The sequence below is a fragment of the Sebastes umbrosus genome, chromosome 16, assembly GCF_015220745.1.
Source record: "Sebastes umbrosus isolate fSebUmb1 chromosome 16, fSebUmb1.pri, whole genome shotgun sequence".
NCBI lineage: Eukaryota > Metazoa > Chordata > Actinopteri > Perciformes > Sebastidae > Sebastes > Sebastes umbrosus.
The window spans coordinates 29,484,333-29,509,690 of record NC_051284.1 but is presented as its reverse complement, the minus strand read 5'-3'; the positions used below and the strand labels follow the sequence as shown (position 1 = coordinate 29,509,690).

Below are 25,358 nucleotides of genomic sequence, written 5' to 3'. Positions count from 1 at the left end.
ACTTTTTAATCTTGCAGATGTGGTTTTTCTCGTAGATTTACCACTTTAATGTCTGAGAATAGCATTTTTTTCTCTTAAATTTACTACTTTAAAATCTCGCAAATTTGTGGCTTTTTTTCTCAAACATTTTGCCACTCTAATTTCAGAGAAAATATATATTTTTTCTCGTAAATTCACAACTTTATAATCTCGCAAATTTGTGAAAGAATAATAATATAATATAATAATAATCTAATGATATAATATATATTATAACAGCCACAGGGGAGATTTTTCTTACTTACATTTTCCTGATTGTACTTACATACTGTTATTTAAATAACATTTTCAATTCAGGACTTTCAATTGTAATAGAGTGTTTGTTACACTGTAGTATTACTACTTTTACTTCCACCACTGTTTTTTCCCTGTTTCTGTGTTATTCCTCCTCATAGCAGTGCTGTACTGTAGGGGCATATTTAATTTTATTTTTATCTTTCCACCGGGTCTAATCAGCGGGACAGGAGGCGGAGCGATTCGGCCCCGGTGAGGTGACGCACTCTGCGGAGCTGCCGATGGGGAGGTGCTTCGGCTCTGCCCTACCTACGTCACCGCCACGCGTGAATCTGATTGGTCCTCAGCGTAGCCCTGGGCGGGGCGTCCGGAGGAGATCACGACGAGAGAGAGAAAACAAAAAAAATAGAGCAGGAAAAATATGGAGCAGACCTTAAAACAGCCTTCAGTGGAGTGTTAACCTCTGATGCGAGCGGCCGCAGCGGGACAACAACGTAGCTGGCTTCGTGTCGGTTTGGAGAAATAACGGAGGATTAAAACGCAGAAGGCTGGGGGTTAACAGAAGAAGAGGAAGGACTTGAACACCAGCTGGATTAGCTGATCAAAAAGGGAAAACAAGCGGACATTTCTCCGTCAGAGAGGATGAGGTGACCGGGAGGAAAAAGTGCTCTTTAGTGGTCGAAGTTGGGCAGCTGGAGGAGGAGGAGGAAACGGACTCCACCGACACCTTTACCGGGGAAAGGACGGATATTTACATGCTGTCGTGTAAAACTTCGATGTCGTTTTAAAGCGGCGTTGTAAAGGAGCTGAATTACACCGGGAGGTTTATCATTAACACGACGGTTTGTTCGGTTTGTGCCGTTCGATGCCAACGGCCGACTGCAGGTTGCTCCATCATGGCCGGATCATGAGGTGTTTGACTTATCTGCTCCTACTTCCAGAAACACTGAAAAAGTCAAAGAAGGTCAGCAGGCTGCCGGTGTGTTATGAGATCCTGACGCTGTCCCTGACGAGCAAGAAGAAGCAGCAGCAGCAGAAGGAGGAAGAGGAAGAGGAGCAGCAGGAGGAGAAGATGGCTGCGGAGTTGTACCCCGCCGCCAACAACACCAACCTGTCCACCGGCACCACCACCTCGGTAGCGGACACCGAGAAGACCAAGGAGGCGCCGGTGAGTCAGGCCAGCAGCAGCAGCAGCAGCAGCGCGGCGACCACACCGACCAGCAACCAGCACAACATCAACAACAACAACATAGAGCCGCCGAGCTGGCAGTGCAGCCACCCCACACTGAGAGAGAGGTAACCCCCCAGTACTACGCTTTATATACTACAACAATGCTACTGCACATTATATACTACAACAATGCTACTGCACATTATATACTACAACAATGCTACTGCACATTATATACTACAACAATGCTACTGCACATTATATACTACAACAATGCTACTGCACATTATATACTACAACAATGCTACTGCACATTATACAAATACTGCACATTATATACTACAACAATGCTACTGCACATTATACAAATACTGCACATTATATACTACAACAATGCTACTGCACATTATATACTACAACAATGCTACTGCACATTATACAAATACTGCACATTATATACTCCTAAAATACTACTGCACATTATACAAATACTGCACATTATATACTCCTAAAATACTACTGCACATTATACAAATACTGCACTTTATATACTCCTAAAATACTACTGCACATTATACAAATACTGCACATTATATACTCCTAAAATACTACTGCACATTATACAAATACTGCACTTTATATACTCCTAAAATACTACTGCACATTACACAAATACTGCACATTATATACTCCTAAAATACTACTGCACATTATACAAATACTACACATTATATACTCCTAAAATACTACTGCACATTATACAAATACTACACATTATATACTACAACAATACTACACATTATATACTACAACAATACTACACATTATATACTACAACAATACTACAGCACATTATATACTCCAAAAATACTACACATTATCTACTCCAAAAATAATGCACATTATATACTCTAAAAATACTGCACAGTATCTACTCCAAAAATACTACTGCACATTATCTACTCCAAAAATACTGCACATTATCTACTGCACATTATCTACTCCAAAAATACTGCACTTTATCTACTACACATTATCTACTCCAAAGATACTACACATTATATACTCCAAAAATACTGCACATTATCTACTCCAAAAATACTACATTATCTACTCCAAAAATACAACTGCACATTATCTACTCTCAAAATGATGCACATTATCTACTCCAAAAATACTACACATTATCTACTCCAAAAATACTACACATTATCTACTCCAAAAATAATGCACATTATATACTCTAAAAATACTGCACAGTATCTACTCCAAAAATACTACACATTATCTACTCCAAAAATAATGCACATTATATACTCTAAAAATACTGCACATTATCTACTCCAAAAATACTGCACATTATCTACTGCACATTATCTACTCCAAAAAATACTGCACATTATCTACTCCAAAAATACTACATTATCTACTCCAAAAATACAACTGCACATTATCTACTCTCAAAATGATGCACATTATCTACTCCAAAAATACAACTGCACATTATCTACTCCAAAAATACTACACATTATCTACTCCAAAAATACTACACATTATCTACTCTCAAAATGATGCACATTATCTGCCACTATCTGCAGGAAAACTGTAGTAAAACTCACAAGCATACGCACAATATCTTTTCTGCAGGGATGTGTCAGGGGATATATAAACGACCATAAAGTACATTTAAGATCATTATGAAGTAACGACAGGCCACTCCTGTGTTAATATGATAGTAATAAAAAAGAAGTGCACTATGCTCTCACCACCAGTCACACTCCATAGTGGGGTTTTATTTTGAAACTATTCCTGCAGCCTTCTTTATGCTGCAAAAAAATTGCATTACTTTCAGGTTGCATCCTACTGCACAGAGCTGTAATAATAAGACTATTAATATGCATACAATTTGGATGATTTTTTAATTATTTAAGGAAAATTTTTAAGCAAAAATAGCCTCTCACTTGTGAATATTTTCTGTTTTTCTTGGTCTCTTATGATAGTAAATTGAGTATCTTTGGACTTTGGACATTTGAAAATATCACAATGAGCTCTGGAAACAGTAGATTGATCGATAATGAATGCAATGATTAGTTGCAGCCCTTCTACTGTTGCTCTATCCTCCTCAAACCTATGAAAATAACCAGTTGTCTCCAGGCAAAAACAGAGTGTGGGAGGACTCGATGTTATACAATACTTGATTGAGGCTTTGCTCATGAAAACCTGCTCTGCTTTTAGGAATGCCTTGATGTTTAACAATGAGCTGATGGCTGATGTCCACTTCATTGTTGGGCCCTTGGGGTGCTCGCAGAAGGTCCCGGCACACAAGGTAAAGATATTTTACACGTTGGAATAAACTGCTGTGGTTTTTGTTTGTTAAATGTATCTGTTAGATGAGTAGAGAAGTTGTGTCCGTCTGTGCAGCACAGTGCTACTGAAAAAGAGCTACTCCTGCTCCTTTATTGAACTTGAGAGTGATTCTGGTTGTGTCTGACGCATCTGTCTGCTCCTCCCTTCCTCCCTCCCTCCCTCCCTCTCTCTCTCCCCTCCCAGTATGTGCTGGCCGTGGGAAGCTCGGTCTTCTGTGCCATGTTTTACGGCGATCTGGCGGAGGAGGAGTCTGAGATCCATATCCCAGATGTGGAACCTGCTGCTTTTCTAATTCTGCTGAAGTAAGCCACTCGCCATCCCTCACACAGCCAACCAGAAGGAGAGATGACAAGCGCAGTCAGTGTCACTTCAAAGCATATTATTACTCATCCAAAAGCTAAGCAGAGGCGAATGCCAAAATGCTGGGAGCGCCTGAGAGCAGCAGCAGCGCACTGCTCTGTAATTGCTGGTTTTCTCAGCGCTCTTTTGTCCAACTAGAAACATTTTTTTCCCCCCTCATCCACAGCCTGACAATTTTCTTTGAGGGGGAATATATGCAGACTAGTAGTTATAAATATCCTGCCTTTGTTGCTCATTCAGTAGCGATGGCTAAGCCAGAGCCATAGACTGTTGCATGTTAGGCCTTTTGTGAAAGCGGTAGGATGTGTTTAAGTCATCATACGATCCTCTTTGGGAAGAAAAACAGATGATTATATCTGTTTTTTGTGGAAATTGGACTAGCAACAAGGAAATGAGCACTTCCCAGAGTTTTTCAAGGACCCAAAGTCCGTTATCGTAACGTTCCTCACATCATGTCTTATTGTTAGTAATAGTTAAATTTCTGTGCATGTCCAGTGATTAAACGGTTCTTCTCCTTCTCCCAGGTACATGTACAGCGATGAGATCGACCTGGAGGCAGACACGGTGCTGGCCACCCTGTATGCCGCCAAGAAGTACATCGTTCCTGCACTGGCCAAGGCCTGCGTCACCTTCCTGGAAACGAGCCTGGAGGCCAAGAACGCCTGCGTGCTGCTCTCCCAGAGCCGCCTGTTCGAGGAGCCCGAGCTGACGCAGCGCTGCTGGGAGGTGATCGACGCGCAGGCCGAGCTGTCGCTGTGCTCCGAGGGCTTCTGCGAGATCGACCTGCAGACGCTGGAGATCATCCTACGGAGGGAGACGCTCAACACCAAGGAGGTGGTGGTGTTCGAGGCGGTTATGAACTGGGCCACGGCAGAGTGCAAGAGACAGGGTTTGGGCCCCACAATCCGCAACAAGAGAGATGTCCTTGGCAAGGCGCTGTTCTTAGTGCGCATCCCCTCCATGAGCCTGGAGGAGTTCGCCGACGGGGCGGCGCAATGTGATATCCTGACACTGGAGGAGACGCACAATTTGTTCCTGTGGTACACGGCGGCTAAAAAGCCCGATCTGGACTTCCCCCTGACCGCGAGGGAGGGTTTGGCACCTCAGAAGTGCCACCGCTTCCAGTCCTCGGCATACCGGAGCAATCAGTGGCGCTACCGCGGCCGGTGCGACAGCATCCAGTTTGCGGTGGACAAGAGGATCTTTATCGCCGGTCTGGGGCTGTACGGGTCGAGCGGCGGCAAAGCCGAGTACAGCGTCAAAATTGAACTGAAGAGACAAGGGGTGACGCTGGCGCAGGCCTTTACGAATTTTGTGTCGGACGGGTCGAGCAGTACGTTTCAGGTGAGGTTCGAGCATCCTGTGCAGGTGGAGCAGGACGCGTTCTACACGGTGAGCGCCGTGCTGGACGGGAATGAACTGAGCTATTTCGGCCAGGAGGGCATGACGGAGGTGCAGTGCGGGAAGGTGACATTTCAATTCCAGTGCTCGTCCGACAGCACCAACGGGACCGGAGTACAGGGAGGACAGATCCCTGAGCTGGTGTTCTATGCGTAAGCTGCTCTGGACTGCTGATGGAAAATTGTTCGTCGCCTCCCAGCCTTCAAAGTAATGTAGCATTAAAGACACTCGACTAATGTCACACTAAATGGCCTGGTTAGTTCGCTGAGAGACTATTTTAAAAGCCAAGGAGCTGTTTTATCTTATTTAATTTAATGTTATTTTTTTAATTTAAATACTGGGTTAACGTTATTTGCTCTGACGCCTGTGTTCGAGGGCTGCGGCTGCTGTAGAAACAACATTCATGCAGTGATTTGTGGTTATGTAATCAAGCTGAGCTCCACAACTGGAAGTACAAAGTAGGGACCGCTTCAAATTGTGAGTCTATATACTATGTTGTTACCCTAGTCTGAGACACAATATTACACCGGGAGCAAACTTTATGTAGTGTTATGATTCTAAATGCAAAAATTAAAGTAGAAATCTTGTCAGAGTTGTTTTGCACTTCAGAGGAATGGCCTCAGAAACGTTGTGTCTTTTGTAAAATACAATTTAACTGTTAACAGCTTGAGGCTGTTAAAAGATGACCAGATGTGTTCTGTACAAGAATGCTTATACACTTGATGATGAAACATAAAGGTTATAATGTGATTGAAGCTGCAGATGTCACATCATTACGAGCGAGGGAGTGGGGATTAGAAGGGCTGCAGCGCCCTCTGGTTACTGCAGGGTGAACTACACCTGAGGGTTTGTTTTTTTAATGGGAACATGAGGTTCTTGAAGCTGTGGGTGGATTACTGTACAGTACCGGGGTCCAAGGAGTCAAGGGGGGGGCCCCGAGCAAGAGCATCTTTTTATTTTAAAGTGACAAAAGAAGGGATGCTTCTATGGTGTTTTTATCCAGATCCTTCCATATCGAGCATCTGCTGATACAGTTTTGCTAATTTTCACCAATAAGCTTTAGCTAAAGCTCCATTAAATTTACTAAAGGAACTTAAATATGTTCCTGCTTTACAGGTTTCTATAATATTCAGCACAGTATATGACAGTATGATATCTGTGGAGAGAGGAGTGTCTGTGTGGACTTGCATATGATTCAAACAGCCTCTTTTCATCTCCATGACTCTTTCAAGTTCCCCCCAACATTATACAAGTGCAATATTAAATCCCTGGAGTACTTTTAAGTCATTTCATCAAGCAAATATGCCAAACGTTCTTCTCTGCTTCCAGCTTCGTAAATGTGAAGATTCACAGGTTTATTTAAAAAGATGACATTTGAAGACGTCACCATGAAACCATGGCAATCATTTGTCTATTTTCTGGCTATATATAGACTAAATGATCCCTCCATAATTGGTAAAATAACATAGATTAATCGATAATAAGCAGTAGTTGCAGCCTCGTTTGCAACAATTACCTATCTACATAAAAGACATCTGCCAGCATCGGTTTACCTTGCCGACTGAAGTAGTTATCTATGCTCTTTTCAAAGCCACCAGACTCCATTGACAGAAACAGTGATTTTACTTTTTGCTTTGAAGAGAACATATATGGATGCAACAGCTTCAGTTTCCCGATAGTAAAGTCTGTTTCACACCGAGGTAAAGCGGTGAAAATAATCTAAATATAGCGTACACCTAAACAAAACACCTGAACTATCCCTTTAACTCAACAGAGTCTTGCGTAGTGAACAAGGTGAAGATGAGTGAAGTGCGTACCTATAGCCGGGGCGTTGATGCACAGCTCTCTGGACAGAACGAGGAAGGTTCTTCCCAGCACGTAGACGTTAACCTGTGGAGGAGAACAACAGTTTATTTAAAGTGATGGACAGCAAAGATAAGACGAGTAAAAGTGTGTGTCAGAAGAAGAAATCCTTGTGCTGCCAGTTAAGTCGGATTTTCTAACTGGATTTGTGTGTTTACGTGATCCTGTATGTCCCAAGTGGCTCCAGGAGCCATTAGACCCGTTCAAAGCCACTTAAAGAGTTACAGCTGGAGCATCGGTCTGAAATTAAGATGCCGGGTATGATTGATGATGACTGGTGTGTTTGAGAGAGGAAGAACAGACTGTTAGGACATGAAATAAGGCCGCTGCGTCACCGGCAGGTTAAGTGTTGCGGTTACATAATCGACCTGAAGGTTGCAGAACGTTTCACTTCAATATGTGTGATTAAAAGCTGAGCTGTGGGCCATTTCAAGGGATTTTTTCGCCCTCATACAGTCTCTCACAGCTCTTTCTATTAATTTATAATCAAAATATCCGCCGCCCTCTGCACTCTCTCTTCCTGTATTGTTTTCCCCTGAGTCTAAATTACAGATCTGAGTGATACACCAGAGTGTTTGGACAGTTTTATTGGCTCTCTGCACGGATATTTCTGTGCACTATCATAAAAAGATGACCTTTTATCTCAGTTATTAGATATCTTTGGTGGACTGGTGGACTGATTTACCTGCACACCAGAGTTTTAAATCACCTAAAGTGTGACCTTTAACAGACATCTGCCCTGTACTGACTGCACTTCTCCGAAAATAGCACAAAAAATGAAGATTTCAGAAAAGTTACAAAAGGATTATTTTGATAACCGACTTGAGCTTTGAGGTTAATAGTACGTTACAACTGGAAAAACTACTGACTAAATGACTGTTTGCCTTAAAAAAGGTGACGTCGTTATTTATCTCAAGGCTTTTGCGAACGTAACATTTCAGCTTCAATAATTGCTTGTATTTTTTAAAATTTGACTAACAAGCATCAGAGAGTAATAACTTCATTAGGCCTTGATATTGAGAACTGACCAAATTCTTTGATTTTAAACAGATATTCCCTGATTTAAACTTTTAACTTTGGCAATTTTAGAGCTGAAACGACTAGTCGATTAATTGCAAAGTCGATCGATTGCAAAGTCGATCGATTCACTTCAGTTTCAGTCATTTTAAGCAATCCTGGCTGCTCTAATGTGACGTTTTGCTGCTTTTCTGTTGTGTTATATATGATAATAAACTAAAAATCTTTGGGTTTTGGACCGACTGTCGGATAAAACAAGGGAAGTTCAAGTTGCTGCATTGGGCTCTGGGAAATTGTAATGTGTATTTTTCACGATTTTTTAGACAAAACACTTGCAACTAACAATTACTTTCATCGTCAATTAATCTGATGATTATTTTCTCAGTTAATAGTTTAGTTGTTTGGTCTATAAAATGTCAGAAAATTGTGAAAAATCAGTGGATCAGTGTTTCCCAAAGCCCAAGATGACGTCCTCAAATGTCTTGTGTTGAATGAGCAAATTAGAACATGCTTCCTCAAAATAAAAGGTAGAACATTTTCAAACAATATCGAGTGTTAAACTTGATAAATTTGGGGTAATGAAACGTTTCCATTTCAAACGTTGTGGTTCAGGATCGTATGAGGAAGTGTAAACGAGGCTGAGCAGCAAACTAGAGGCCTGGTTTGCTGCAGGATGTTGGAGGAGGATGAGGGCGAGTGTGTCATCGGGGTTATCACGCCGGCACCTCCCCTCACAGATGTTTCATTGTATTTTACCCCACAACACCTCCAGAAGGCTGGGCAGTAAATTCTGACCCACCTCCCCCCCTCCGCCGCTCTATCTCCTGAAAGGATCTAAGGATGAACACTGTTGAATAACAAAGCCACAGGGCTGCACATCTATCAATTTCTCCACAAATTATCAGCATTACAGCCCAGAATTAGGTTTGGGTGTCTGAAAGCAGAAGGGGCAGTGAAAGCTGCAGGATCAGGTCGTGAATTGGGGGGTCAGATCTCTGTCATTCCTTCAGACTGACTCTCCAGACCTCCAGGGTGAGGGTGAGGGTGAGGAGCAGACAGACGGACGGACTCTCGCTCTCTCAGCCCCCCTCTGGAGTCGGCCAGGGACGCAGATGCTCCTTTGCTATTCTGGGAAGTGGATTCCAGCGAGGAATTTATACACAAAGGCAGAAACGGTGGCGAGGCTTTAAAGCAGGACGGCGTGATTACAGATAAAACAAAAGATGTTGAAACTCAGGAACAAAATCAACACTTTAAAGCTGCACTAATCCGTAGTTTTATATTATATCAACAATGGATCAAATGATTATGTGGATTCTACAGAGCGATTTACCATCTTACAGCTCGATGTCTTGGTTTATGACCTGCAACATGTGACTCACCCAATATAAAACACTTCCTGTTCTTAACTCCTTCTGGTTAAGGCTGGCCCACACTAAAGGATTTTCCACACATAACAACATGTTCTGTTCAATTTAACAGTTTTGTTCCTATAGTGTGTGGAGAGCAACGATTTGGCCCAAACAGCAACAACACCAAACACTAACAGATTCATTCATCAACAACAAGAGTCACGACTAAGAATAAATGAAAATCTCGTAAAATCTGGCAATCAAGCGTGACTTTATTGTAAACAAACACAGCGGACGACGGGCAGGAAGAATTAGTGATGTTAGGTTTTACTTTGTGCTGAAAATTGACGAAGGATGGATGAAGTCATGGAGACACGTTAGATAAACACTCAAATCAACAAGTTGCTCCATTTCTGAGCTCCATCTCACTACTACTTTATGCTTCACGTTTAGCATTAGCTCATGCATTAGCCGCGGCCGCCATGACAGCGGTGGTTGACCTTCCTTTTTCAGTTTGCTTGGTTCTCTATTGGCTATCGTTCTTTCCCACGTGACTGCGTCATCGGCTGTCCACGGGGTTCCCCACACACAACAGGATATCCCATCGTAGATATTGAACATGTTTAATATTTACGATTTGAAATCGGTGCGTCCAGGATGTAAAAACACTCTTAACATGCCTCACACCACAGGAACATCTGGAACCATCAAACAATCTGGGCTTTGCTGATCATCGTTGGGAGAGGAGGCGCAAAATCACCTTGATTCTCGTGTTGTATGTATCTGCATTATCTAACAGTCAGTCTAAAGCCCAAAGACATTCAGATTACCGTCATATAAACACAAAGAACAGCAGCAAATCTGCACAACTGAGCAGCTGGAACCAGAAGGATTGACTCTTAAGTCAAAAATGACTGAAATATTGAATCGATTGTGTCAATCAACAGTATCAGTCAGTCAACGTGATCAGATCACTACAACAAGATGAACTAAAAACCACCAAAAATATGTATTAACCGAGTTAAAATGTCAATGCACCAATGGATTCTTTTTTTTTTTTAGTTTAATATGATGCCAGTATCTTCACTCTAGCTTTAAAACTGAGCCCGCTACAACCACGGAAAGATCGATTGCGTTAATGCCTAAGAGAAATAAAAAAGAAATGAGTGCTAAACTTTGACAGCCCTTCAAATGTCAGCATCATTCAGCATGAAAAAGCATTAAAAAACTACTAACTGACGAAAGAAATCTTCAAGTAATCCACTAAGAGGGGGCAGCCCTAGCAAAAATGCATGTTATCAAGTTCCCATATCTCAGCATTTACTTTGGTGAGAACAACGTTATCATAAAGGATAAAAATAACGGGCAAAACGTCGCTTAATTTATTACTTTTTATGAAATCTCTGAAAAAACAGTGTTGTTCCAAACTGGATTAAAAACTGTCTGAAAGGAATACGATCGACCCGGACACCTCATTAGAAAGCTACGGTGATGACGAAGCGATTGCAAGTTAAAGTAAGTCTCTACACCAGAGCGTTCCGGAGATATTCTAAAAAGAGTAACTAAAGTACTTTTCTGTCGTAAACGACAGCGTCGACCCCGGGGGGTTAACGAAAATCTATATAACTTTACATTGAGTCTAATATCTTTATGTATTCATGCAGCACAGCAGAGTTTTGTAAAACACCCACAAACTGCTGAATTTGAAACTTTTCTTCTGATATCAGAATTAGTGTGACTGAACGCTGAGCTCGAGTCTTTAAATTTAATTTAGTCATCAACTTTGAAGTGCCGGCGGCGGAGCTGCTTGTAGGTGAAATGGAGAAGCGGAGTAGTAGAATATAACCCTCCTCCCGTCTCCACCGCAGCGCTAAGTGAAACTTTCCGGGGTCGAAGGGGTCAAAACTCAAAGCGTTAGACGATCAAAAACACGGCGCGGTTACTCGATACTTCACGGCCGAGTCTCAACAGGTGGAAGAGAAGAACTTTCAATTAAAGGACTGAGTGTGACTGAGGAAAGCTCCACTTACATTAGAGAGCATCAACAACTCTCCTGAAGACAGAAGCTGCTGTCAACAAGTCAACAAGTCTTCGGCTGCACTGAGGAAGATCTGATGCTGATATCTGACACATAAAAACCTGCTTTCCTGCTTAGTTCAATTAAAGTTTACGTGGATACTCTGCCCCCCCCCCCCCTCTCTCCGAAATATAGGATTGTACGAAGCCCCCCTAAGACCTCTAGGAGAAATTTTACCTAACTCGAAGGAACGAGTTCCTTTATCGAGGGAATAAGTTCCTACCTCGAGGGAACAAGTTAACTTACTCGAGGGAACGAGTTACTAACTCGAGGGAACGAGATACCAACTCGAGGGAACGAGTTACCAACTCGAGGGAACGAGATACCAACTCGAGGGAACGAGATACCAACTCGAGGGAACGAGATACCAACTCGAGGGAACGAGATATCAACTCGAGGGAACGAGTTACTAACTCGAGGGAACGAGATACCAACTCGAGGGAACGAGATACCAACTCGAGGGAACGAGATACTAACTCGAGGGAACGAGTTACTAACTCGAGGGAACGAGATACCAACTCGAGGGAACGAGATACCAACTCGAGGGAACGAGTTCCTAACTCGAGGGAACGAGATACCAACTCGAGGGAACGAGATACTAACTCGAGGGAACGAGTTACTAACTCGAGGGAACGAGATACCAACTCGAGGGAACGAGTTACTAACTCGAGGGAACGAGATACCAACTCGAGGGAACGAGTTACTAACTCATAGGATTGAATGTTCACACAACAACCTTTCTGGATCAAATGCTGCTGACACACTGTTCAACTTAAAATAAAATAAAAGTACAGCAATGTCTCTTACTGAAACCTAAACCAGTGAGCAGTCTATTTCCACACAGCTTTATATGAAGATAAACCAGGAACGTGGGAGAAAAGCTCAACATGTGTCTTCTTTAAAATCTTTAATCCTCCAAAAGAAACACGGAGTGCAAATTATGCCTAAAATATTTTCAAATTACAACTGAAAGATCAACGCTGCAAAAAAAACTACACACAACACTACGTCAACATCTGTCCAGAGATAACTGTAGAATGCAACATTGGTACGTTTTTCTTCATAAGGCCATATAATACGAACTCAGCAGCTGTAACCTTCGGTCGTGCGGACAAATAACGTACGTCGTTCATAGAGTTCGGCATGGCCAGAGGGGTCCCCTTGACCTCTGACCTCCAGAAATGTGAATGTAAATGGGTTCTATGGGTACCCACAAGTCTCCCCTTTACAGACATGCCCACTTTATGATAATCACATGCAGTTTGGGGCAAGTCATAGTCAAGTCAGCACACTGACACACTGACAGCTGTTGTTGCCTGTTGGGCTGCAGTTTGCCATGTTATGATTGGAGCATATTGTTTTATACTAAATGCAGTACCTGTGAGGGTTTCTGGATCAATATCTGTCATTGTTTTGTGTTGTTAATTGATTGCCAATAATAAATATATATATACATTTGCATAAAGCAGCATATTTTTCCTCTCCCATGTTGATAAGAGTATTAAATACTTGACAAATCTCCCTCTAAGGTACATTAAGAACAGATAAAAACTGAAGGATTTATTTGCAATTAATTGTGATTAACTAGGACAATCGTGATTAATCGTGATTAAATATTTTAATTGATTGACAGCCCTAACAAAACTACTTTGTTTAGGTTTAGGCAACAAAACTACTGGGTTAGGTTTAGTATAAAAAACATCAACAAATATAATCAGACTCAATTACGACTGTTATTGATTGTGAAAGTATGATGGGAAATGAAGCAATAAGGACTTTTCTTACTAGGGCTGCCCTCTCTTGATTAATCGGTCGTTTTGGTCTTAGTTGACTAAGAGTTCTTTAGTCAATTTTTATGCTTTTTCATGCTGAATGATTTATTTCCAAGAAACTTATGAGCACATCTCTGGTAAACTCAAGATTTAAAGTGGTGCTTTTGTGGAGAAATTCAGTTTCACAGAGTTTGTCGACTAAACTAATCGATTAGTCGACAAAAGTGTTAGTCAACTAAGAATTTCTGTGGTCGAGGACAGACCAATTTCCTAGGGAGGAGAGGATTCTGTTTAAAAACCTTCCTTCATGGCCTGAGAAGACCCCTGACAGACCGAAACAGCGTCTGCAGGATCGTCTTCACGCTCGCCTTCCATCTGTTGCTCAGAGCTCTGCATGTGTGCAGACAGAGATATGTATGTGGAAAACATTCAGAGCATGTGATTGAATGAATAAAATGTGGAAAGCTCATCACATTAGCAGCAGGAAACAGCTGATATTGATCTCGCCCTCCCCTCCCCGGACCAATACGCTTATTCTACGTGATTAACTTTTGTGGCTCAGCAGACTGACAAAGCTCCCCATTCATCCCAACAATGCAGAGCAGAACCAAGTGGCCCTGGGTGTGGATCCATACGGAGAAGTGATTGGTGGAGTACCGCCGCTCGCCGCCCTACAGCCGCAGCCGCCGCCACAGCAGCAGCAGCAGCAGCAGTCTAAATGCTGGACATTAATAACCCTCGACAACCCCACCCACCCAAAACCCCACTCCAAATCCACTCCCTGCCTCCTCATGCCGGGGTGTGGACAGTGGAGGAGGGGGGGGCGTCCGGCTCCTCCAGGACAGCTGGGTGCATAAAAATAAAAGCCTCTGACCAGCTGTGACTCTGAGAAATGTCCCACCACCACCTCCTCCTCCTCATCCTCATCCTCCTCCTCCAGCACCACCACACCCCTGACTCACTGTGAATCGGCTGCCATTAACTATGCAGACAAATGGAGGGCTTTCTAAATTTACACACACACGTACGACTCAGGTTTAATTACACGGGCGAAAGTCTGAATGCAAGACGACTGCAGGACCGAGTGGTTGGGCAGAGATGCATGATGGGATTTGTGGTAGCAGTGTGTATTTAAGTGGCTGCTGTAACCGGGTGGGCATCAGCACACATTAGAGACAGAATTAAAGAGTTCAAAGTCTGGAAAAGTTATTTTAACTTCAGTTTTTACAACCTTATTTTCACAGGTTTCTGGAATGAATCAATGGAAATAAATACTCAACAGTCGATTCATCTAAAAACTAAAATAATCTGCAAATACTTTGATAATCCATTCATCATTTAAGTCAATTTTCAAGCAAATATTGTATGGTTTAATCTTCCAAAGTGTGAAAATTTGCTTCGTCTTTTTGTCTTACATTATACTAAATTGAATATTTGGGGCTTTTAGACTGTTGGTCAGACAAAAACCAGACATTTGAAGACATTGTGATGAACATTATTCCCTGTTTGCTGATAAATCAAGAAAATGAATCAGCAGATTAATCGATAACGACATGATAACCGTTAGTTACAGCTCGACTGTAGTCTTGAAACTTACCTGCAGGATGTCACTGAAGTCCAGCAGCATGTCTGAGAGGAACTGGTTAAGGAAACTAAACCAAAAGAATCACAGTTAAACAAATACTTGTAATAACAATGAGAGACAGAAAGGTCAGACGACATATAAAGTCCATCTAATTTCCTATTTTAGAGTCCACGCTGGACAAACAACATAAAACTTAGCTTAAAGTTTACTTCAATTTGTGACCTTTTTAGGTGCAATCACACTACTGAGCATACTCAACACCTGGTAAGAACTAGTACTGTACTGGTAAGCCAGGGTCTTTGTATTAAATGACTGATTTTAGGATTAGACGATCACAAAAGCTGCGATCACGTACACGCATGATTCCATGCATGCACACAACCTCACAAACACTTGACCTCCACGCCAAATTTCAGCCTCCAGGGGTAAAAACTGTGGCCGCCAAAGTGTGGGGAAATGTTTGTGGACCAACCGACTAACCGACCGATAGAGCGAGCTAAAACAGATTTTTGTAGGCCAATCAGGAAGTCAGCATCGCTCTGGTTCCCTCGACTAAAACCCAGTGGGATTGTTCCATCTGGTTTTGGATTATTGCAGAAAATAAACTCTATGGCAAAATACAAGTTTATGATACACGTTTTGTTCAGCAAGATAATCTCCACAAATGAACACCACTTTATGATTTTTGAAGTGTGAATGCAATCACCAGAAGTAAAAAGCTAACGTTGGGCTATAAACGAACTACACGAGTCGACGTGATGACGTTTAGTCGTCTCATTTAGCCACTTGTTAGCAACCGCCTTTTTTAAGACACAAAGAGTGTGTTCCAATCCACGTACTTCCAGAAGTACACTTCAACGTAGTGCAATGTAGTGCACTCTGTTCTCACTTGAGTAGTGGGTAAATTTCAACGGGGTAGGATCGTCTCAAATCGAATACTCTGCGGCGCACTGACCGGAAATGACGATCGCAACATTTGATATTTGATTACTGGGTTTTAGGACTCATTCCTGCAGCACTCTATAGAGCTGCAGCTAATAAAGCATCTGTCAGTAGTGTGACCGGATATTTATGTTATTTTTCATTACATTTTTGTTAATTATTGAACATAATTCAGCAGCTCAGATCATACTGAGGCGACATTACAATGAGTAAAGTAACTTGGATATATTTGACAGCAGAATAGCTCTGCTTTAAGAGGTTTTCTTTGATGGTTTTCTATAATTTTATGAATAGATTGTGTATAATATATTTGCAGAGGAGTGTCATCTGGTGGATCTGGTGTGGCAGAAAGCTTTGGGGAAGATTTATACAACCTCTTTTTATCTCCAGCAGGAACAAAATACTACTAATAGTCAGGTTAACCTGTAAAATACGTCTTAAAAAGAGACGAAACAACCAAAGAATGAGGCGCTCTGGTAGGTCGGTTGTTTCCTAATCTGACGGTTAGCAGTTTAGTGTCTGAATCCAGTGACTTCCGCCTTCTTCTCAACAGTTTTAACATTTAAACATCTGCTCTCAAGCCTTCATTTTCATATAAAAGACACTTGAATATCTTTGAAGTGTATTTTATGAGTCTCCACCTGCACAGCGGTGATGATGATATAAAGACGTTCAGGCAGCTGTGTGGCAGTAAATCTAATGAGACACTGAAGCGTCACCTCCGACCAGACGGCTCTTCTAAATATACTGACGGACCCGCCGCCTCCCCCGCTGTGACCTCACACACACACGCACACACACGTCTGCCTCGTCAGCCTCTGGACATCCCACCCTCCCTCCCAGTGACCGGCCCCCGCTTGGACAACGCCGGTCTCCGTGGCGACGGGTGCACCTGTCTCCGGGGCTGCCAGGGTGGATTAGCGGGGGCTCCTCTGAAAAAGGCCTCACAATGGAATTAGCAGCAGCAGCAGCAGATGAAATGGAAAAGATAATCCTAGCGCACGCCGTCTGGAGATTACAGGAGATTCCCTTAATCAGGAAAATAAACGACAGCAGGTCCTTCAACACATCTGGGTCCACTGAGGCGGGGAGACAAAAGGACGATCCCAATAACTCGCGGTTAAATCTAAATAGAGGAATGGATGTTTAAACTGAGGAGGCGGTCACATGCTGCCTTTAGAGAGCTGAATAAGTATCTGCATCCTTCTTTGACGCTTTGCACATCTGTACAGACCTCAAGCTTTGTGAACTTTGACTAATTCTGGCGCTAAACGTCACAGCATCTCCTCGGCTACACAACAAAACTGGGCCTCTCTCAGTGGTTTCGTACATAAACTGTAAATAAAGATGGACGACATGAAAGCTCCCCAAAAAGTGAAGCCAAAACATCTGGATCGCCCCCTAGTGGCTGGCTGCAGTATAGGTCATAACGCCCGCCTCCTCCATGTTAGCAGATGGGACGTGGGCCAAACTAAAAAAGTGACTGATTTGGAGGTCGATTATCAAGGTAACGGTCGAAGCTTCGACCTCGAGCCTCGAGACTTGGAGCTTTTTTTAGGTGTCTAAAATATGTTTAGCTGCTGCCCCCGTCCGACCCCACTTCGAAACATCCAAACTATCCCTTTAAAAAATTAATACACTTAAGAAAGCAACTTGACTAAAAGAGGCAAAGATGCAGAAGGTTTATGGGGAAGCAGGACTCAACAAATGCAGTATGAATAATTTACTTATTTATCGAGTCTCTGCATGATGACTGCCACAGCTGGACCGTGAGCTGATTGACGGGGTAATAACATGTTTTCTATATTTGATTGTTTTTATGGATACACACAGTTTTGTGTCAGTTTTTGGGATAATTTCTCTCTGAAGAAAAGAGGAAGGGACAAATAAAGAAGCAAAAAGCAGAGAGGAAAGGGAAGCATGATGAAGGTTGAAGGAAGGTCGGAAAGACAAAAAGGTGGATGGAAGCAAAGACGTTAAGATGCAGTCTGAACGGCGGTATGAAACCCCAACCGTCCGGTTGCTCCTCGTTAAATTAAACTCCAGCTTTAGACGGATGCTTCCTTTGACACTCTATTCTCCTTCTGCCTTCGTCTTTGTCCTGATTCTCCCCTGCGACAACGTTACAGACTCACCCAGCTGTGGAAAAGGAAGTGAGCGGAGCTATTTTTACCCCGGCCTCACTCCTACAAAACATGCACACACACACACACAAAAGCCCGGTAAACAATGCAGCAGGAAGGCATTACACCCTCCTCGCCATGCTCTCATTGGGTAAACCTATCCCCGGCCGCCCTGCGCCACCGTTACATAACACAATCATCCTCGGAGGCGAAGTGAGTCAGGAGCAAACCGAGAGCGGCACGAAAACCAAAGAGCCGCCCCGCTTTATGAAAAAAGGATGAACCTAAAAGTCCCATTATCCCCGACAATGACACATCGCTCTCGACTTCAATAAGCTGCCGTTAGCAGATTATGAAACATTAAGAAAGGCGGCGACGGGCGGCCCCGGCCTCTGCTGGCTCACATCAAAAGTAACCTGCGCACTTTGATGTGCCGCCCGCCATCAGTTTAAGATGCAGGTTTGCAAAATTTAACCTGCAACTCTGTCTCAGCTGACGCCGAACTTTTGCTCAGCGATTAGACGTGCGATCAAAAGAAAAGTGTCTCCTCGTGCATGCAGGAAACGCAGCTCCACACTTTGATCAGGTTTCCTGTCAGAGGTGACGTTTAATCAGACTGACTGCTCAAGTGGCCCAGATTGTTTTTGCATTGTTTATTTCTCTATTAACTTGCTCGTGGCATGTAGAGCAGAAACAATTAGTGGTCAATCATGGTCTAAATTCCATGTTGAATGTACTTTCTAGGTCATTAAACATTCGCAAAAACATGTTGATAAGAAAACAAACAGTAAGGATACGTGGCGTTCCCTCGGTTCGGCAGACCAGGTAGAGACACGCGGCGATGATGTGGGCGGTCTTGCGGCCGTTGGTCAGGTGTTTCTGGAGCGCCATCTTGTAGAAGTTCAAGGCCGTGTCCAGACAGTGCTTGTTCATCTGCAGCTGGTGACCCAGGGAGTTGATGTTATGTCTCGCTGGAGGGACGCACAAATAAAAAAAAGTGTCAGTTCACAGAATGTTTGAGACATTTTTCCATTAAAACGTGTTCAAGTATTCAGCAACACATCTGCTCTTATCATTAATACAGGAAAGAGGAAAACAAGCAGTATATTTAAGCAGAGACGATTCAGATTTATCCTCTAGATGCATGAACGCACTCGTAAACGTAAATTTCAGGGACTATTTTAACATTTCTGAAAAAATTAAATAAATAAATCCAAAAAATTCTTGTGTACAGAAAAAGAAGTTAAAGTGTCATGATCATCTAATTTGACATAGTGAAAAAAATTAAATAAATAATAATAAATTAATTTATGAATTAAATTAAATTAAAATAGAAAAGAATTTACATTTCTTTCGTACAGAAAAGGAAGTTATGGTGTCATGATCAGCTAATTTGACATAGTGAAAAATATATTAATTAATTTAGTTTAATTTAATTTAATTAAAATTAACATTTCTTGCCCACAGAACAAGAAGGAGTCATGATTATCTAATCTGACACAGTGAAAAAAAAAATAAAAAAAATAATAAATTAAATTAAATTAAATTAAATTAAAATGCAAAAAAAATTACATTTCTTGCGTACAGAACAAGAAGTTAAGGTGTCATGATCATCTTATCTAACATAGTGAAAAAATAATAATAAAAATAAAAATTAATTAATTAAATTAAAAAAATTAAAAAAAAAAAAAAATAATTAAAAAATTTAAATTAAATTAAATTAAAATGTAAAAGAATTAACATTTATTGCATACAGAAAAGAGAAGTTAAGGTGTCATGATCATCTAATTTGACAGTAAAAAAATAAATAAAATAAATAAATAAAATTAAAATGTAAAAAAATTAACATTTATTGCACACAGAAAAATAAATTACGGTGTCATGATCATCTAATCTGACAAAGTGAAAAAATAGTAACAAAAAAATTAAATTAAAATTAATAAATTAAATTAAAATGTAAAAGAATTAACATTTACTGCGCACAGAAAAATAAGTTAAGGTGTCATGATCATCTAATTTGACATAGTGAAAAATAAATAAAGAAATAAATAAATAAAATTTAAAAAAATTACATTTCTTGCATACAGAACAAGAAGTTAAGGTGTCATGATCATCGATCGACTGCGATACTAGCGCGCACCCTACAGCTGCATTCCAGAGTAGAAGAGTAATATACTGTAGATCAGACAGGCAAAACGAGAAAGCACTGTATTCAGGTGAAGGAGAACTTTATTTTAAGTCTTAGTTTGATGCAAAGTTTTGTACATTAGCAGGAATGTAGCAGCACAACATGGAAGTGAAAGCAGTGCTCGGTTTATTTAAATGTGAAAGTGCAATAAAAGTATTTTGTCCCTAAAATCAATGAACAAAGCAAAAGTGAGTATGACTCACATACCACCGCTCACTGCTTGACCCCTACTAAAGTAGGGCCAAAGGTTTTGCCCTTTTGGAAAAAATTTTAAATGTTGGGCACCCTGGACTTCAAACCCTCAAAAGGCACAACTACACCACACTGTCAACCATCTGACCAACTCTGAAGTTCCTAAGTTAAATAGTTTCCGAGTTCTGCTCCGGAAACAAAAGTGTGACACGCGAACGGACGGAAGGACGGAAGGACGGAAGGACGGAAGGATGGAAGGACACGCGGAGCGCTATATACCCCCGACTACGTTGTCGCGGGGATATAATAATCTTGATCCCAATATTGATCAAAATAATCATGATGTCATTTTGGTTGGTATTTATTTTATTTATTTTTTTCGTTGTGATTTATTATCACTATTTACTTTGTTTCTCTTTTTTATTTATTTATTTATTATTATTATTAATTTATTTCTTTTTTTCATAGATTATTATTTTTATAGATTATTTTCTATTATTTTTTTATTATTATTCATATTCTATTTTTTTATTCTTTTCTTTCTATTTTCTTACTTTATCTCTAATTTTATTTAATTTTTTATTTATTTATAAATAATTTATTATATAATATAATTAATTTATACTTATCTTCTCTCCTAATATAAGTATAAATAAACATGTTATTTCTAATTTATTTATGGACATTGAGGGGATGCCGAAGCTCACGGACTGCCTCCTAACGACACTTATGACCTTGTTGTGTCTTAAAACATGTGATTGTGCTGCTCGACTGTACCTGTTGAAAGGAAATAAAAAGAAGTTAAAAAATAAATAAATAAATAATGGTGATGATCATTTTGGCCATTACCAGCCCTAAGATGAGCTCAACATGTTGAATATCGTCATACACAGACGTGTGTGTGTGCGTGCGTGCCGGCTGTGACAGTCTCTGAGCTCATCGCGTCTCGTCATGCTTTCAACATCAGCATAACACACACACACTCATACACACTCATCCTAACCACGTCTGGATCGCCGTTCTCTGTTCTGAATAAATCTCTCATCATTCCAGTTGAGACGTGAAAGACGATAAAACGTCATTTAAGAAAACAATCTCACCACAACGTCTATTTAGTAGCGCCTCTGGAGCTTTGGATTAAATCTCACGGATCTTCTTCAGCAGATGAAAACTGCCCCAGTTGTCACAGAAATGTAGAAGTTCACACTTTCAAGACAACGTGGAGGAGAAGTCGCTTAAAGTGCTCAGAAAAACTACAAATCTACTATTCCATGGAAACAGGGCAACTTCATGGTTGCGTCTGAAATTCCACACCAACATACCATTTATTACGCTGAGACAGGATCTGACATTTTTTAGTACGACCGAAACCGTAGTATGAAACCAATAGTACACGGATTGCGTACTATTTCCAATGAAATATTACAGTAATGCGGTAGTGACGCCAACGTTCATAACGGACAGCTCTGTAACGTCAGTAACGCTTCAACTTAACTGCAAGTATAAGATTTCACTTTGCTAATCGTAATGTAGTTTTTAAATTAGTTCAGACTTTCATTATTCTAAACGAGTTGTTTTGGTCGCAAGAGGTTAGCACAGGTTACCATGGTTACGCATCTCCAACCGGAAAGGAGGCTCTCGGGAAGAGACGGCATTAATTAGTGCGTCCGAAAAAAAGACACATACTAGTGTTTATTCACACAAAAGTATGTTGAACACATGTTGGGTAGGTAGTGCATAGTATGCCATCTGTTGATGAAGATCATGATGATTTGGTCAAAAGTTCCAGAACACCTACTAAATGGACGTTGATTTCAAGGTCGAGGAAGAACTCTGAACCTGTCGATAACAGCCGGCTAAGTTTGGCCTGGTACTGTAATCGCAAATTAATATTTATCTGACAGATGCTGAGATTCTTTCACCGCCCCTCTTTTGCCACAAACACACACACACTTTGTCCTATACTTGTGAGAACCACCACAAGGCCCTGACACACCAAGTAAGGGCAGTTTGGGGCCGTCGCTGAGCGTCTGTCAGCCTTGTTTTTGCGGTGTGTCCCGCACCGTCGGCTCTAGTCGGCCCCTGTCTGAGGTTTTTGGGCCGATTCAGCATGTTGAATCATCGGTGGAGCTCATCGGTGAGAGAAAATCACTCTGATTGGCTGTTCAACTTAAACAAATCAGTGCACGAGAAGAGAAACGGACGAGAGGAAAGCGAGCCAACGAGTAAAGTAAAGAGGAAAAACACTGAGTGGTGAGTGAGAGTTGTGTGAAAATGGTCGGCAAACGGCGCTTTGTTTCTTGTAACGCATCATAACAACGGCTTGTATATCCCCCGTCCTCGGCCTTCCTGTTTCCCTTTTTGAATGACGAATACAGACTACCGCCGCCTGCTGGTGTGGAGAGTTACTTCCTCTTTCAGACGAGCAGAACACGTATGTGTTAACCGGCCGTCGGCTGTAGTCTTCGCGGTGTGTTCAAATGCAACTTGTCGGCGAACACAAAGGCGACTTGAGTCGACGGTCGGCCTTCAACGCCGCTAGTTCTCCGATGTCGGCTTGGTGTGTCTGGGCCTTTAGACAACTATCGACTATCGACAAATCAGCGAGCATCGTAGGTGCTGCAGGATAATTCTGTTCCCTGTGGACAGAGCCAGGCTAACCGTTCCCTCCGTTTCCAGTCTTTATGCTAAGCTAAGCTAAACCAACTGCTGGCTGGAGCTTCATATTTACCGTGTCGTCATGAGAGCGGGGTCAATCTTTCTATCTAACTCTCAACAACAACATTAACAAGTACATTTCCCAAAATCTTTACCTATTCCTTTAAAGAATAATGACCTCTGCAGTAGTTTCAGACATGCCGGCGGGTCCAGCTTTCAGAAAACACTTTCCTGATAACAAATCTTGTAGAAACTAAGCAACATTATTTAGTGTCCAAGGAGTAAAAGATCTGCCTCTTTAGCTGCTAAATGTTCCACTTTCTTCACCAGATAATCTCTAACTGGGTCCGTCTGCTGTTTAGAGCTGAGCAGCGGGTTTATCAGAGCATGTTTGATTGTAAATTAAACCAAAATTAACCAAAACTGTGAGCTAAAAGAGGCCAAAAAGCTCAACAGAGCCGCAGCGACGGTGATAATAATAATAATAATACGTTTATTTGTAGAGCACTTTTCGAGCACAAAGTGCTTTCCAAGGAAATCCACATAATGTACAACAGAATACACTGAAACATAAATAATTAAATTAAAACAATAGAACAAGCATATACATATTCATACAGTTACATATGCACATATATACACATCAGCACACAAGCAAACAAAAGACTCAAATTCATCTGATTGAAAAGCCTTTTTATAAAAGTGGGTTTTAAAAGTTGTGATAATTCTCACTACGAGCGACTCTTTTCACATTACAGTCATTTGATTCATTGTTAATATTAAAAATAACTAGAATCACATATATATATCTGGCCTCACATTAACATATTCACATACCTTCCAGCTCTACATCTAGATTCATGAGGAATCAGACGCTCAGTTTTTACTGCAGCTCCAGTTTGTGATTCAGACCAAAGTGTGTTTTCGCACATAAATCTCGCTTTTTTTTTTTTTTAAAAGCTACATTTAAATTCCAGTCATCGCGTCCACACACTGCAGCGCGCCGTGCAGCGATTCATGAGGGACCGGTGATACATTATAGTCCAACACAAATACAGGAAGAGGTGGGTTTGTGCTCCCAGATATGAATCAGTCGGCGGCGGTGAAGAGACGGAGGAGGAGGAAGAGGAGGAGGAGGTGCAGACGGCCGCTGGGGAAACTTTGTGGAGGACAGAAAGAAAGAAGAAGAGCTGTTCGTCTCTTAGAGACGCCTGCAGACGGTCATAAATCTACACACACAGCGTGACAAGGCTATTCCCTCTGCAACCACGGCTAACACACACACACACACAACTAAACCTGAGCTTCACACAAACACACAGTTTAACACATCCTTTTCTCTCACACACACACAAAAGAATACACTTTGGGGAATCTTTGAGACGATCGATATCACTCTCATGTCTGTACAATAAATATGAAGTTATAGCCAGCAGCCAGTTAGCTTAGCTTAGCATAAAGACTGGAAACAGGTGGAAACGGTTAGCCTGGCTCTGTCCAAAGGGAACAAAACACTCCCACCAGCACCTCTAAAGCTCACTGTCTGTACCCGATCTACCCGGCTGCTCGGTCTGTACTGTGCATGTGCAGGCACGCCTACCCAGCATGCATTGCGGGAATACTTGCCCCTACTCTCCCTCTGATTGGCTCCTGGCTTCTAAACCTAAACGCTAACCGGAGCGACTCAACAACGGCAGCTCTAAGGGCAGGCTGGCCGGTCCGAACACTAGTTTGTTTTTTCATCATTAAAAGGGACGGTTTGTAAATTTTTAAGCGTATAAATGTACCGGGTCGGGACACATGCGCGCTCACGTGTGGCTGAAGTCACTGCTCCTCTGCCCGCTCGCCTTCATTAACACACCGCGCGCGTTTTCGCGTACTCGCTCCACCTCTAGACGCGAATGCGCGCTCATTCAACACTGCAGAGGGGTTAGTTTAGCTCTGAGAATATCTAGTGAATGTACAGTGGACGTTTGTGCAGAAATAACTGCTGCAGCTCCTCCAGACCAACAGAGGT

The 25,358-nt window shown here is 41.7% G+C and overlaps 2 protein-coding genes across 2 annotated transcripts in view; one reads left to right on the top strand and one right to left on the bottom strand.

The window, feature by feature from the left end:
* The window catches only part of LOC119474766 (transcription factor IIIB 90 kDa subunit-like), a 123,488-nt gene that overhangs the window by 89,885 nt on the left and 8,245 nt on the right, over nt 1-25,358 (bottom strand). Inside the window, exons 4-6 of the mRNA XM_037747029.1 lie at nt 19,101-19,274; nt 15,251-15,282; nt 7,390-7,462 (exon numbers count right to left, since the gene is read on the bottom strand). Coding sequence (XP_037602957.1) covers nt 7,390-7,462; nt 15,251-15,282; nt 19,101-19,274 — 279 coding nt within the window. The remainder of the gene's footprint in view (nt 1-7,389; nt 7,463-15,250; nt 15,283-19,100; nt 19,275-25,358) is intronic.
* Nucleotides 645-6,327, top strand: LOC119474769 (BTB/POZ domain-containing protein 6-B-like). The gene is made up of 4 exons (XM_037747039.1): nt 645-1,569; nt 3,680-3,770; nt 3,995-4,113; nt 4,696-6,327. Exons 1-4 carry the CDS (start codon nt 1,139-1,141, stop codon nt 5,726-5,728), a joined length of 1,674 nt encoding a protein of 557 aa, XP_037602967.1. The 5' UTR covers nt 645-1,138; the 3' UTR covers nt 5,729-6,327.